This window comes from Rhopilema esculentum, chromosome 7 (genome assembly GCF_057945365.1).
Source record: "Rhopilema esculentum isolate cy_ngs chromosome 7, ASM5794536v1, whole genome shotgun sequence".
Lineage (NCBI taxonomy): Eukaryota > Metazoa > Cnidaria > Scyphozoa > Rhizostomeae > Rhizostomatidae > Rhopilema > Rhopilema esculentum.
This window is the reverse complement of record NC_142821.1, coordinates 1,125,502-1,139,194: the sequence shown is the minus strand read 5'-3', so window position 1 is coordinate 1,139,194 and position 13,693 is coordinate 1,125,502. Positions and strand designations below refer to the sequence as shown.

General features: G+C 36.1%; 1 protein-coding gene across 1 annotated transcript; it reads left to right on the top strand.

Moving 5' to 3' along the window:
- The first annotated feature begins 444 nt into the window (after positions 1 to 444).
- Positions 445 to 13,202, top strand: LOC135683940 (DNA replication licensing factor mcm7). The gene is made up of 19 exons (XM_065199349.2): positions 445 to 556; positions 1,621 to 1,667; positions 2,212 to 2,288; positions 2,977 to 3,036; positions 3,843 to 3,947; positions 5,232 to 5,362; positions 5,822 to 6,002; positions 6,261 to 6,322; positions 6,612 to 6,870; positions 7,169 to 7,253; positions 7,996 to 8,127; positions 8,282 to 8,365; positions 8,659 to 8,870; positions 9,507 to 9,688; positions 9,897 to 9,980; positions 10,090 to 10,258; positions 11,120 to 11,226; positions 11,628 to 11,696; positions 12,652 to 13,202. Exons 2-19 carry the CDS (start codon positions 1,634 to 1,636, stop codon positions 12,785 to 12,787), a joined length of 2,169 nt encoding a protein of 722 aa, XP_065055421.2. The 5' UTR covers positions 445 to 556; positions 1,621 to 1,633; the 3' UTR covers positions 12,788 to 13,202.
- The last annotated feature ends 491 nt before the right edge of the window (positions 13,203 to 13,693 follow it).

The window sequence follows — 13,693 nt, the reverse complement described above, 5'->3', positions numbered from 1 at the left end:
TTTGAGAATTATGGCCAGAAACTGTATCTTAGGTGAACTTATTCTTGGTTCATCGAAGTGGTGCAATAAATTTCGAACCTAAGTGTAGATCGTAATTTCTTGTAATTTTCTTCAACGGAACAACTTCACTCACACAGCTTACATTTTTCATATACAGTTGAAGTAGTTCAAGGGTGGTAACACGATGCATGATGCTGTGCAGTTTAAAGAAATGACATGAAATTTTGGAGATGCTTTTTCTTAAATAAAAATTTGGAAGGTGAAATTCTATTAATAGTTAAGACTTTTAGCCCCCCTCCTTCTCCCCAACCTGTAATGTACAGCCCTGTCCCTGCAGGTTGACGCTTGTTTTCAAGTCAAATGAAATGTACGTTGTTCGCCTCCTTTTGAATATTTGCACCCTCTTTTCCAATTTCTCGCGCGCTTTTTAGCTTCATCGATTTTGATTGGTCAAAACATCACCCAGCTATTGTTTATGTTCCTTCGCGGCTTACGGACGTTCACCTCCAGAAGCAACATCCAGTTAGGTACGAAATCAGTCACGAAGACTCACCAGGTGAGAGGAAAGCTTTGACATAATACTTAAGGAGCTTATGATAGGTTTCACTGTTTTGTATTTGAAGTCAGAGGATGGCCGATTTCGTAATTTTTAGCGATTCTGCCAAGTTTCTATAACTGGCCTAAGGGACCTCACACTACTACCTACACAGTAAACACATGCTCATTGTCAGTTCTTTTATAATTTTTGTTGTTTTCCAATATCCCTAAAATTTTAAAACAAGTAGATAAATTAGATAGGAATGATTTGCTGTTTATGTCGTAACAATGTATGTGTAATTTGTTTCTATGCATGTGGCCATACAGGGCATAAGGTGAGCAAGAAGCATGTTTGAAGTGGGGAGGGGGCACATTGAGACAAAAGAGGGCACCTCTGTGACCTGCAAATAAGCACTTAACCGCTGTTTCTAAAAAGAAGAGAGTATGTGCCCCCTTCCTTAGCCTATAAATGTCATATTTGAAAATGGACTTGGCTTCAAAGCATCACACAAAACAGTTGGATCAGAGTCCCTGCGTGTCTTATGCTATGGTGTAATTAAGGCAACCAGCCAAGGTGCATTCTATGTAGCAAATGCTGAAGATCAATGGAGTGGAAATAGGTTGTAGCTGTAGTAGGATTAAGTTTTTAATTACATGGTGCCACTCACTTATTTTCTGTACAGGCTTAGAATATTACTAAAACATAAGAGGACTTGCTGGTTTGGATTTTAAATAGGGGAATTTTAGATGCATAGAGGTTGTGCTGGAACAAAGCTGATGAATGAATGGAATGTCAACATTTCATTGTTTTTTTTAGTCTTTACTCAAATTGCTGTACCACAAAATATAAGAGAAGGAGGTGGTGGTGAGTGGTGTATTGTGTATGAATATTGGTATAAGTAAAGCTGGCCTAGCCTTGGTTTACCTTGAACACGAGGTTTACATAGAATGCACCCTGGACAACCATGCTACCTTTGAAGCTCTCTACCAATGAAGGTTTTAACATTAGCCTTAGATTTTTTCTTTAGCCTTACATTTTTTGGTGGTACTTTGTAATATATATATCTTATCATTCTTGCTCAGATATACTCCAAAGATGGCTAGAAAAGAAGATTACAGCGATGAAAGAGGTGTATTTATCACTCCGTTTATTGCAAATTATTTTAGCCACTTTTGTTCCAAATAGCATGGAAACTAGCATAGATAAAATGATCAAAGTTATTTACTTGTTTTATAGTATGGCAACCTGAGTATATGCCAATATCCTTTCAAAATTATATATGTTCGCTAAGCAATTAACTCCTTTGATTTATAAAATGTTAAAACTTCCTAAACATATGATTCCTTTTGGTCATTGAGTTATATGAGTGCAATTTCTGCCCTCAAACAGCCATGTTTTTTATTCTGACTGTGACTTTAAGCAAGATTGGATATAAAGATAAATTCTGGATGCAAGGAGACTGACATTTTTAAAGATGGCACAAAACAGTAGAAACATATGTTTCCTTTCAACTTTCACCCCTCAGAGTACGACACTGGATAATGACTGAAAGTAAATTGAAATTCATATCCAGGTGCAGGTCAAACATAACCTTTCTGTTATTTTTCTGCTATTTGGTGCTGTCTTCAAATTTTGCACCGCCAAAAACTCATTTTGTCACCTTTTTCTCCCAGACTTGGCAAAGAGATTCTTAGCTGAGTTTTATTATGATGATGATAATAAGAAAGTTTTCAAGTATGGTGAGAGACTTGTAAGTATTTACTTTATATATTTATTTGTATTGAAGAAGTAAAGCTTGCACAAGAAAATGATATATATATATACATACAGAAATATTTCAAACAAAAACCCTTTTTGTGAAGAACTGGGCAGTTCTGTATCAACTTTTACCTGTTTCTGTTAACAAAGGATTGGTTTAGTATTGCTCTAATATTGTCCAAATAATTTGTAATTAATCTTGATGTAAAACATTTTTAAAGAAGACAGGGAAATCAAATGAATTAGTTTGTCATCCTTAGGCTAACATCATTAGTTTTATTTAGAGTGTACACATCTTTCTTATGAAACACAGAAATAAGAAACATTAAGCTCAAATACCCTTAAAACTAAGAATCATCTAAGAAACATTACCAGCCTCACATATAAAGAAAGGGAAGAAAAAGTAAGTCAAGTGTCATAGAGTAAATCAAATAGAACAGAATAAAACAAAATTAAAGAGTCACAGAAATTTTATCTGGGAGTTACAGCTACAGACTTTCTCCAGCTGGTATGCTAAAACAAGAGTCAGTTCCTAAGAAACATTCAAAAAACATCTGAGGCTCAAAACAACAAAATTTTGATCCTACCTGACCTGATGTGTTTCTTGAAAAAAGATGTGTTGTGTGTATAATCTATAGTGATGTTTTATGTATATATTGGTGTTAATTTTTTCAATCTAGATTAAGATGGCACATCGAGAGCAGACAGACTTGCAAATAGAACTTGATGACGTGAAAATGGTTTGTAGACTTAAAATTAAAGCTTTAGGCTGTGCAAAGACTTGAAATGACTTTCAACGTCTTGCTTTTTGCCACTCTGTCTTACATCTGAAGTGTCTAGTGTTAATGCCTGTCAAGTTCATGTCACTAACTAAGCCAAATTTATTGCTCTACCTAGTTAGCTGTTTTCTTCTATCTATTGCTCTTATTATCACTCTTTTTACATTTTTGGTACCACAAAATTTGAAGTAGCGGACATGGCAATGAAATAATAGCAGAAATACTGCATACTGAACTGTTTTTTGTCTGACACTCTTCGTCAGTTAATGACCGAAAGTAAGCAGAAAATTTATATCCAGGTGTGGATCAAAGACAACTTTAAAGAATTAAAAAGTGTTTGATTGGTTCTTTTTTTAAAAATATCTGCATTTCAAAAAAATTCTAATATGAGTAGATAGGGCTATGAAAAAGCATGGAAAAGTCAAATTGGAAATGACACTCAATATTTTTATGTGATGAACATTAACAAGTTGTGGTATCTTGAATGAATGGAAATTTTTGATGTGACCAATATTGTTTTGCTCAAAATGCCAAAATCTAAGGTTAAGGTCTTAAGGTTGGCATTTAGTGGAAAAATTGGTGGATAAGCAGGCAATTGATTACGTTTCTTGAGTCATTTAGCAGGGCATTGAGGGGCAATCGGGAGAACACCTGCCTCAAACAGCCTAGTCTGGTAAATATGATTAGATGAGTGTTGTGTTGTTTAGCTAAACTTGATGTTGATGGTTAGGATATATGCTTTGACTTTATGTCTTCTTTTTTGGAAGGAATATCCAGAGTTTGCAGACAGGATTATTCAAAACACCAAACGCTATGCAAAAATCTTTTCAGATGCTGTTTATCAAATGTTACCAGACTACAAAGAAAGAGAGGTTTGTATTTTTTTACATTTTTATGACACATTGAAGAGCTACATTTGGAAGAAGTTTATACATGTAAACTTATGACAAGTCATACTCATTAAACCCATGTCATGTTTGCTAGAAGGTCATTCAGGTTTTTGAGGAACATGGCAATCATAATTTAAAAATTGCTATGAAAATACAGGCCTCTCTGTTAAGATTTAAGTACTCTAGTGTCTCTAATAGACGGCCCCGTGTATTAATTTCAGAAGAATTTGCCCCCCCCCCATTGCTTATTAGCTCCCCCTTCTATTAAATTTTACAAATCAAGTCATTTGATTTTCATTATTCGTTGTTTTTCATAGTTTTTTAAAAATCTCAATCGTACAAAGGAAACCAATTATTTTTGACTTTGAAGTTAAAAGCTGTAAATTTGATTTATTTTTGTATGTAAATTTGATTTTCTCTAAAACTATGCAAGAAACTGAAACCAAATTTTGACAGTATATTCTAAAAGGTACTTCGATTTCAAAGAAGGATTGCCAACATAAACACTCCCCCTTCTACTACCCCCCTTCTCTTGCCCCCCTTCTATTAGAGACACTAGAGAAGGTGCGTAGCTGATTACCTGCCTTTTGTTGAGGCAATTCTTATCTTCTGGTTTAGATCCCACGGAAAACCGTAACATCAATCCTATTGATATCTAGGCCATGTGATTCCAAAGTATTATAAAGCATTGATCTTTCAAGTGTTATAGACATCCACAAAAGAAACGTCTATTATTTTGGTCCCAACATAAATTCGTAACCGTAGTGTACTGAACAAGCATAGCTAAACTTTTTAAATCTAGAAATTACTTTCTGTTTTGGAAAGAGTGATGACACAGATTTTGATTAGTTCCTTCATCACATTCAACCAGTACAAAAAATTTTCCAGTGCAAAAACTCCAGCGAAGAATTGAGAGCTTTTGTATGCGGGTGAAGAGACAACATGAGGGGAAATGGTTTAGAGGTCCCTTGCAAATACATTATTAATACATATCTCAAAAAACAGAATGTGTAATAAAAGATATTTTTTCAGGAGAAAAAATTATTCGATCTTTTATGAAGCATCCTTTATTCTAAAGTATCTTTTTATCCTCATCCTCACATGAGAAGTCTCTGGCTTAAAAGCCCAGTGGGCCCCTAACTAGGTGTAAGCCCATGCACCTTTATTCAGGATGGGCTTTTATGTGGGGTTATAGGGTTTATCTGCATTCTGCTTATTTTAAACTAGCACTTTTCTAAAGCATGTACATTTTTATGTTTATTCCAGGTTGAAAACAAAGATGCATTAGATATCTATATCGAACACAGGGTGTTGCTACAGCAACAGAATAACCAGCAACGGGGTGGAGTTCAAAGAAACCAAAAGAATACATACCCTCCTGAGCTTCTAAGAAGATAGTGAGTCTTTTTTCTATTTGTCACTTCACCTGCGATTTGCTCCGAGGTCAATAAAAATAGTGTTGAGATCAGTAGAGCTTAAATCCAACCGTCCTTTGGGGACCATGCAAGTCTTTGAAAAGCTTTTATATTGAATTAAAATAACTTGATATAGCTTAAATAAGAAAATCAGTTTTTATTCTTATCATCATCGGCCCTTTGACCGTTTTGGCTGTGGTGTAAGGGTTAAATGTAATTCCCAAAGCCTGTCTTTTTCTACACAAGGACAAAATTTTTTTTAAAGTGTTAAAAAAGATATAAAGATCTAGTGGTTCTTACCAAGTTTTTGCATCTAAATGAATAGATGGTTTAAGTGCTGGCCTGAAAATTTGCTGAAAATTTCATTTAATCTTATAGATCTGAATTCTTCCAATTTTGCGAGCTGTATATTGAAGCTTGAGAATTCTCTTCCCTTGCTAGTGAACTACACTTTAAACATTTTGGAGATCAAAAGGCAGAGGCAATACGAAATGTAAAGGCTGAAAATATCGGGAAACTTGTGGTTGTGAGAGGAATTGTCACAAGATGCACTGAAGTAAAGCCAATCATGGTTGTTGCTACCTACACATGTGACCGCTGCGGGGCAGAAACATACCAACCTGTACGTTTTCATTTTTGATTAAATGATAGAGGACAAGAACTATAAACTCGGCATCATTTAACATCTATGGTTGTCTGATCATTTAAGATACTATCGCTATTGTTTTTGTGATATTATCTAGCAGTCGAGATCGTATAGGTTTTGGTAATATCATTTTAATTCTTGCATTTGTCCATTTTTTGGCACGTGTCCTCTAATTGCTAGAAGTTATATTTATGATTATTATTATTTTTATTAATTATATTCAATTTATTAAAGGTTGGATCATCAAGTTTTATGCCTCTACTAATGTGTCCCAGTGAAGAGTGTACAACAAACAAGTATGTTCTAATTCGTTTAACGCTTTAAGAAACTGAATTTATGCCATGTTATTTTTCACCTACTTTATTCCACGTTAGTTTTTATATTTCAATACAAATTCAAAATATCTTACAGTTTCTGAAGTCATTTTCGAATTCTTACATAAAACGGGACAATATTGTAATTAAACGGAGGATTTGCAGAAAGGATTGCCTTTCTGTTCTACAGTTCAAGTTTTAATTCAAATTATTAATAATTCTTTATCTTACCTAATTTTGCTTTGAATTGTTTGTTTTCAATTCGCTCTAGATCTGGTGGGCGTCTTTATTTGCAGTCAAGAGGCTCCAAATTCATGAAATTCCAGGAACTGAAGATTCAGGAACACAGTGATCAGGTGCCAGTTGGGCACATTCCTAGGACAATGACGGTTATCGCACGGGGTGAGCTTACAAGACAGGCAGTACCAGGCGATCATGTTAGTGTAACTGGGGTCTTTCTCCCATCTCTGAAGACAGGATTCAGACAGCTTACACAAGGCTTACTGTCTGAGACCTTCCTCGAAGCTCATGTAAGAACTTTTTCATTTTGGTAGGGAACACTAGGGTTGGCAATTGACTTTGAATATCCCCATGAAGTTGCCATTCCATTATCAAGCATCCTGTTTTATTTTGTTTGTATTAACGGGGCCTAAGAATATTTATTTATTAACAATGATTAACAGATACCTGTTTAGCAGTTCATCTATCAAACGTACTTCTCAGCATGTTGGCTTTCATACGAGGGGTAGGGGTTACCATACATAGAGTAAGGATCAGTGTGGGCAAGGCACAATAGTACATTAGCACCGAACTTTTCTTCGTTTGTAGAGAATCGTTCGTATGAACAAGACTGAGGATGATGAGCTTACAGACGAGGCTTTGACTGATAACGAGATCCGAGGACTGGCTGAAGGTAAGCTAGAAATCCACTAAGCAATGTCTTGATTTCAGATAGTAACTCTATAGCCTCCATCTTGTAAATCTACATGAATGATACTGTCTCACGATTTCAATTTCCGTTTTAAATGATAACAAAAAGGGACAGTTAAGTCCAGAGCCTTCACGTTTTCCTCAGCTATTTCTTAAGAATTTGTTGAACATTTTTCCAAACTAGGTTTTTCAAATTTGTTTTTTAAATAAAATTCCACTTTGATAAATAATAAACACGATACTGCTTGTTTATAAGAAGTGAAGAAAGAACACAGTGTGCCATAGATGGGATCTTGTTAACTGCAATAGTTGTTTCCTCATTGTTTTACAGCCTAAATCCGACGCCTTTTTCTCTAGTTCCCAATTCCTACTTTTCGCAAATCCGAAATTAGTTCCCAATTCCTACTTTTCGCAAAATTATTTCAAACCCCCTAAGAATGTTTGACTGTCAATAGTTGGTTTCATAATCGAAAATCCTAAGAACCGGTGTTCCTTTTTCGTTACTTGCCTTCTTACGTAGCTATGTCTCATCGTCATTCTTACAGCAATGAATTTATCTCCAGTGTGTTTTGTATGCAAGCAGTAAAACTAACTGGAATAAGACTGAGCTGTTCATTTCGTTTTATGTTCTAACTAGCAGCAATTCCTAGATAGAAAAGCATATTCGCCGTATCTAGTAACAGTAATGCAAAAAACAATAGCAATGAATGATTTTTGCTTGGCAGAGGCTGATTTCTATGAGAAGCTAGCAGCATCCATAGCTCCTGAAATTTACGGACACGAGGACATCAAGAAAGCTCTGCTATTGTTGCTTGTTGGTGGAGTTGACAGGAATCCAAATGGAATGAAAATCAGAGGTATGTGTCAAGTTGCATGTGCAAGTGCCAATGCCATAGCAGCCAGACCTTACTTTGCGTTCATTTTATATATTTATGGATAGTCATTTGCATTCCTCGTTCTCTTGTTTCATGTTTTATCCCAATCTAAATTGTGCATTGCTTGCTATTTTAGGAAGCATCAATATCTGTCTGATGGGTGACCCTGGTGTTGCAAAAAGTCAGCTTCTTGGCTACATTGACCGACTGGCTCCTCGAAGTATGTATTGTCCTTCTCTGCAAACTTTTTTTCGTTGTACTCATACTCGTGCTTCAGGTCAACTTGCGATGTATGAGACAATGTGTTTTGCTGGGCAATTATTCTGAGTGAAAAACTGTGAATGGAAAATTGAATAAAATATCCTGGTTGACCCAAGTTAAATAAAATTGCCATATGGTTTTCGTTTTCGATTTGTTTTTGTTCTGTTTGTTGGCGCTTAAAAACGTGTTGTTGCTCCTTTTTCAAATGAAAAACTTGTAAATTACCAGTCAATATCATACATTGATTTTCAGGCCAGTATACGACGGGGCGAGGTTCTTCTGGGGTAGGCCTGACTGCAGCTGTGATGAAGGATCCGTTGACTGGGGAAATGACTCTCGAAGGTGGGGCGCTAGTGTTAGCTGACCAAGGGGTCTGTTGCATTGATGAGTTTGATAAAATGGACGACTCGGACCGAACTGCGATTCATGAAGTCATGGAGCAGCAAACAATCTCAATTGCCAAAGTAGGTTGTCGTGCATTTTTGGATGGCTGTAACAAATCCATCTCTGCCAACGTTGTGGTTTATTTTTATTGTATCTGTCTGTTAGATTACTGGTAAATAGTCTAACTCTGGTAGTTTGGCCTAAATTGCCCGTATCTTTACTTTGCTATTTTCTTTTATTGAAATATCATATTATGACTGATTTTTTGTATTTTTTGCCTGAGTTGCAATATTGAATAATGAAGTTTATTGCCCTTCCTGCCCCTTTAGAAAGCAACAAACTTTTTGAAAAAGTTATGATCAAACGAACAAGCGAATCCAGTTTTGCTCAAAGGAAAGGTCTCTTATGAATTAAGGCCGAGCAAATACTTCTTGCAGCCAATTTCTTACCAGCATACTCTCAAAATAGAAAGTTATGCTTATTGAGCATTATCCTTGTCTTTCCTCTCGAAGTGAACACGCCTCGTGATTCCTATGCCTAGAATTACAGAGAGCTGGCGACTGTCTTCACTCTAAGTGAAAGTCTAGTCATGGCAGGGACTCGAGCCCTGAATATTTGGGTTTGTAGTCAGTGAGCCGAGCCACTGAGGCATCCGCACACCTTAATGCTGCCTAAAGCCAATGCCGTCTTGTAACACTGTTGTCACTTCTTTTCAGGCAGGTATAATGACAACGCTCAATGCCAGAGTATCGATTCTTGCAGCTGCTAACCCGGCCTATGGTCGCTATAACCCAAAGAAATCGGCAGAGCAAAACATCCAGCTGCCTGCGGCCCTTCTCTCGAGGTTTGACTTGCTTTGGCTGATTCAGGATAAACCAGACAGACAGAACGACCTAAGGTAATATTAAGAATAGCAGTAATTTATGAAATTAGGAAATCTAGCTGAAAATTGATTCTTCTATGTCGAGGTAACAAGATAATGGGAGATTTTGGTGCCCCAAAGCCTGCCTAGAGCTAACCTCATGCTTTATACATTGGTTTATGGAATGTTTCAATATCACTACCACATCTCTTGGTAATTAAAGATCTTTTTTCTCTTTGTACAGACTAGCTCAACACATCACATATGTACATCAAAATTCCGTCCATCCTCCAGCCATGTACAATCCATTGGACATGAAGTTAATGCGGTGAGTGTTCAATACGACGGTTGCTATTAAAAAATAGATCTGTGTATTATATATGTGTTAAAATGATCATAGAATTCATGATAGTGAGACACGTGTTGCTTTCTTGCAGGCGATATATAGGCGCATGCAAGGAGAAGATGCCGGCTGTTCCAGTCGAACTTACAGACTACATTGTTAGTGCCTACGTGGAAATGAGAAAAGAAGCGCGAAACAGCAAGGACACCACATTCACGTCACCAAGAACCCTTTTGGCCGTTTTACGTCTTGGAACAGCTTTGGTACGCCTTTCTTTCTTTATGCTTGTTGGTTTAGTCATTGTAGAGACAACCACCTTAAGGATGTTTCTTTTTGTGGGAGGCTTTTTATCAAACAGAAGGGCTTGTTCTCCCTTCCATTTAGAGCTACAGGCTATCGTATTAAGTATCAGGGTGTAAAATTTTGGAATTTTTTCTTTGAATTGCCAATCCCAGTAAAGATGGGCTAAAAAATTCAAATGCTTTCATATTGAATTTCCGTTTCTTTTTTAAGGTGTAGCCTTAGCAATCTCATCTTGTGGCTTATTGTGATCATTTTTCAAGTTGCAACCCTCCTTTCATTCTTACTTGATTTTACTGTCTTGTTTTATTTTTAAATGGAAATTAAATGATTATTTACAGCTTCGAAATGTATTTTCATTAAATTCGTTTTTTTCTTCAAAATATCTACCAAAGGCAAGGTACTTTTTAGATTCACACGTAGCTCCAATGCACATCTGAGTCATTTCTACTTTTCCTTTGGTATTTAATTTTTCTTACTCGCAATTTAATTTCATCTAAAATATGTTTGTTATTTTTTCGATCTTCTATGTTAGTATTTCATTATCCTTTTTAATTAGCTGAAATATACTGATAAAACATATTCAATTTGAAAGAGTTGAAGTTTTTAAACGTTGTATATCTAAGAGATGTTTTTTCTTCCACCCCCAAGACATTCTTGTTAATCTCCTGGGCAGCTTTCAAGCTCTTGCTAAAATTAGCTCTGTTACGTACTTTAATGGTCTTAACTTCACAATTATTCACCTTTATTTCACAATAAGTAAAGCAGGTCTGGTGCTCTGCTAATTGTGAAATGTACATAATTTTTATTTTCGCTATTTTCAGGCCCGTCTGCGTCTAGCGGACGTTGTCGAGAAAGAGGACATCAATGAAGCAATGCGGTTAATGGAGATGTCCAAAGCCTCTCTTATCGACGAGGAAGGCATCAACAAGTAAACCTTTTTGCAGATATGTTACATCATGACAATAAGGCTCTGACGCATAACTTTCATCTTTGCGTTTTCATAAAACTGAAGTATTTTACTTTCCTGGGCCGTTGTCATCTTTGTGTTTTCATAAAACTGAAGTATTTTACTTTCCTGGGCCGTTGTCATTTTTGCTTTTCCATAAAACTGATATATTTTAGTTTCCGGGACTACTTACAATCGCAGCAGAGATTATTTTGGTAACCTGTATCTTATTATTATTCTTCATGATCGAATTAGCAGTTGTATATATTTAACTTAAACTTGAGAGGGAACACATAATACCGTATGGCCATTCTCATTGGCGACATGTTGTTTTTGCCGCACTTTTTAGAGAGCTAAACCTTTATGCTTTGTTGATCTTATAGACCATCACAGCCAATTGACGTCATCTACGGTATAATAAGAGAAATGGCTGGGGACGCCAACAGTTTGAAGTGAGTTTGATAGAAATTCAATTTATCTTACCAGGTTTATCAGCACTACTTCAGGGTTGTTGTAGTGTAACAATCTTTAAAGGTAATTTTTCTTGTGAACTTTTTGTAAAATCATTTCTGTGCACGTTTCTCTCATGGGTGCCGTCCTAAAAGATATGTGCCACGCCCTTGACCATGTTGCATGTGTAACATTAATACGCATATGTTCCGTATATATATAAAGTCATTCGAATTACAAAGGCTATCCTAGAGTATCAGCAATGTCAACAACATTGTAAACAATGGTAAGATGCCTGGATTTCTATTCACGTTTCTTGCCAAAGCTGATTACTGGACAATTCGGAAATGCAAAATTTATCGTGTATCAATGTTGTTTTTGGGTTTAGCATTAAAACTAGAATTTAGGGAAAACATAATTATTATTGGCAAGTAAAGAATTTACCAAACCCAACATACCATCACTGGAAGGGGCCGAATTTCATAAAAACTCTCTTAATTTTTAACAAGGGGACCTGAACCCCTCCAAGGCCTCCCTTCACAACACCCCTGGTTTCTCTACTTTGATTTGCTAGAATTTCCACTGCGAGGTCTAAAGTTAAGATCAATTACAAAAGCAAGAATCCGTAAATAGGATTTATTGCTGATGAAGTATGTGCTTTGGTTTGACTGATTATCGCCATCTAACTGATGCACGATTAACCTCTCGTATAAGCAAGGCAACCTCTCATTAAAGCCAGGTAACCTCTCATTAAAGCAAGGTAGCATGACACGACATCTGGTCAATACTTGTCGTTTTTTCTATTTAATAATGTCACTGTTGTCGTCAAACAGTCAGTGAATAATGTTTTCGTGAAACAGAATCTTATGCTCACTGTTTTTATGGAGTATATCTTCTGAATGACAAGAAGAATTTACATCTAATAGTTTGATTTGACAGTGTATTTTTTTGTCATAGGATTGAAGATGCCCGCCAGCGTTGTCTGACAAAAGGCTTCACCCCTGATCAATTCTCTCGATGTCTTGATGACTATGAGAACATTAATGTTTGGCAAATCAACAACGCTAGAACTAAAATCACCTTCGTCAAATAGAACCTTTGCTCATCGTTACAAGCAAACAAGGACAATCTAAGCTGTTACGCATGAGATGTCTCCATCTGAAACCTGATGTATTTGATGGACAAGGAAATCCAATTTAATATTATCATCTCACATAGATTTGGAAGACTAAAGTACAAAGACAGTTGTTCAATTTGGAATAAACAAATTTCTAACTGTTTCTATCGACACAAAAGACATTTTTTTGACACACACAATCTTAGAATTGTCTTTGATATCAGCCATTTTCTCATTCTAGATAGGTGCTCTTAGATATCCTTTTTGTAAATATTTTTCCACATTTTTCTTTTGTTACCATTAGAGTAAACAGTTTCGTTTCTAGCGGAGTAAAAGCGATTTTTATTTTATTGGTAAACATTTTTATGAAAGTCTGCGTTTTTATTTTGTATCATTGCCTCTTTTTAATGCTCAGTTCTTTATTGCAATGAACATAATTCAATGCAACATATCATTTAGTTTTTCGATCATCAAAATTATAATGTTTCCTATAAGGTTTTTCGAGAAACAAAAAAAACACGAACTTTTATTCTTTGTGAACGTTTGAAGGCTACACTTGAGTTTCCAGTGCCTAAATATATATCGTAATGCCTCGAATAAGCGCCCGGGCGCTTATTTGATTATTGAGGCTCCAAAATTAGCGCTTATTCGAGGGAGGCTCTTTTTTGAGGGGGGCTCTTATTTGAGGGGGGCGCTTGTTCGAGGCATTACGGCAAACATAATTAAAGATGAATAATTAAATGTTAAGATATACGAAATGGGTTGTAGTACGGGTAATGTACCAGGCAAGAGTGCACTGTATGACGTTCTTGTAGGTACAAATATGGCATAGAAGGAACCGCAGAAAGGGAACCTTTACGGTATCAAGTTTCCTACTAAAAC

Coding starts and splice junctions, on each gene's coding strand:
- LOC135683940 (XM_065199349.2), top strand. CDS start 1,634: ATGGCTAGAAAAGAAGATTACAGCGATGAAAGAG. Junction 6,871..7,168: donor AGACCTTCCTCGAAGCTCAT/GTAAGAACTTTT, acceptor CTTCGTTTGTAG/AGAATCGTTCGTATGAACAA. Junction 9,981..10,089: donor TTGGACATGAAGTTAATGCG/GTGAGTGTTCAA, acceptor GCTTTCTTGCAG/GCGATATATAGGCGCATGCA.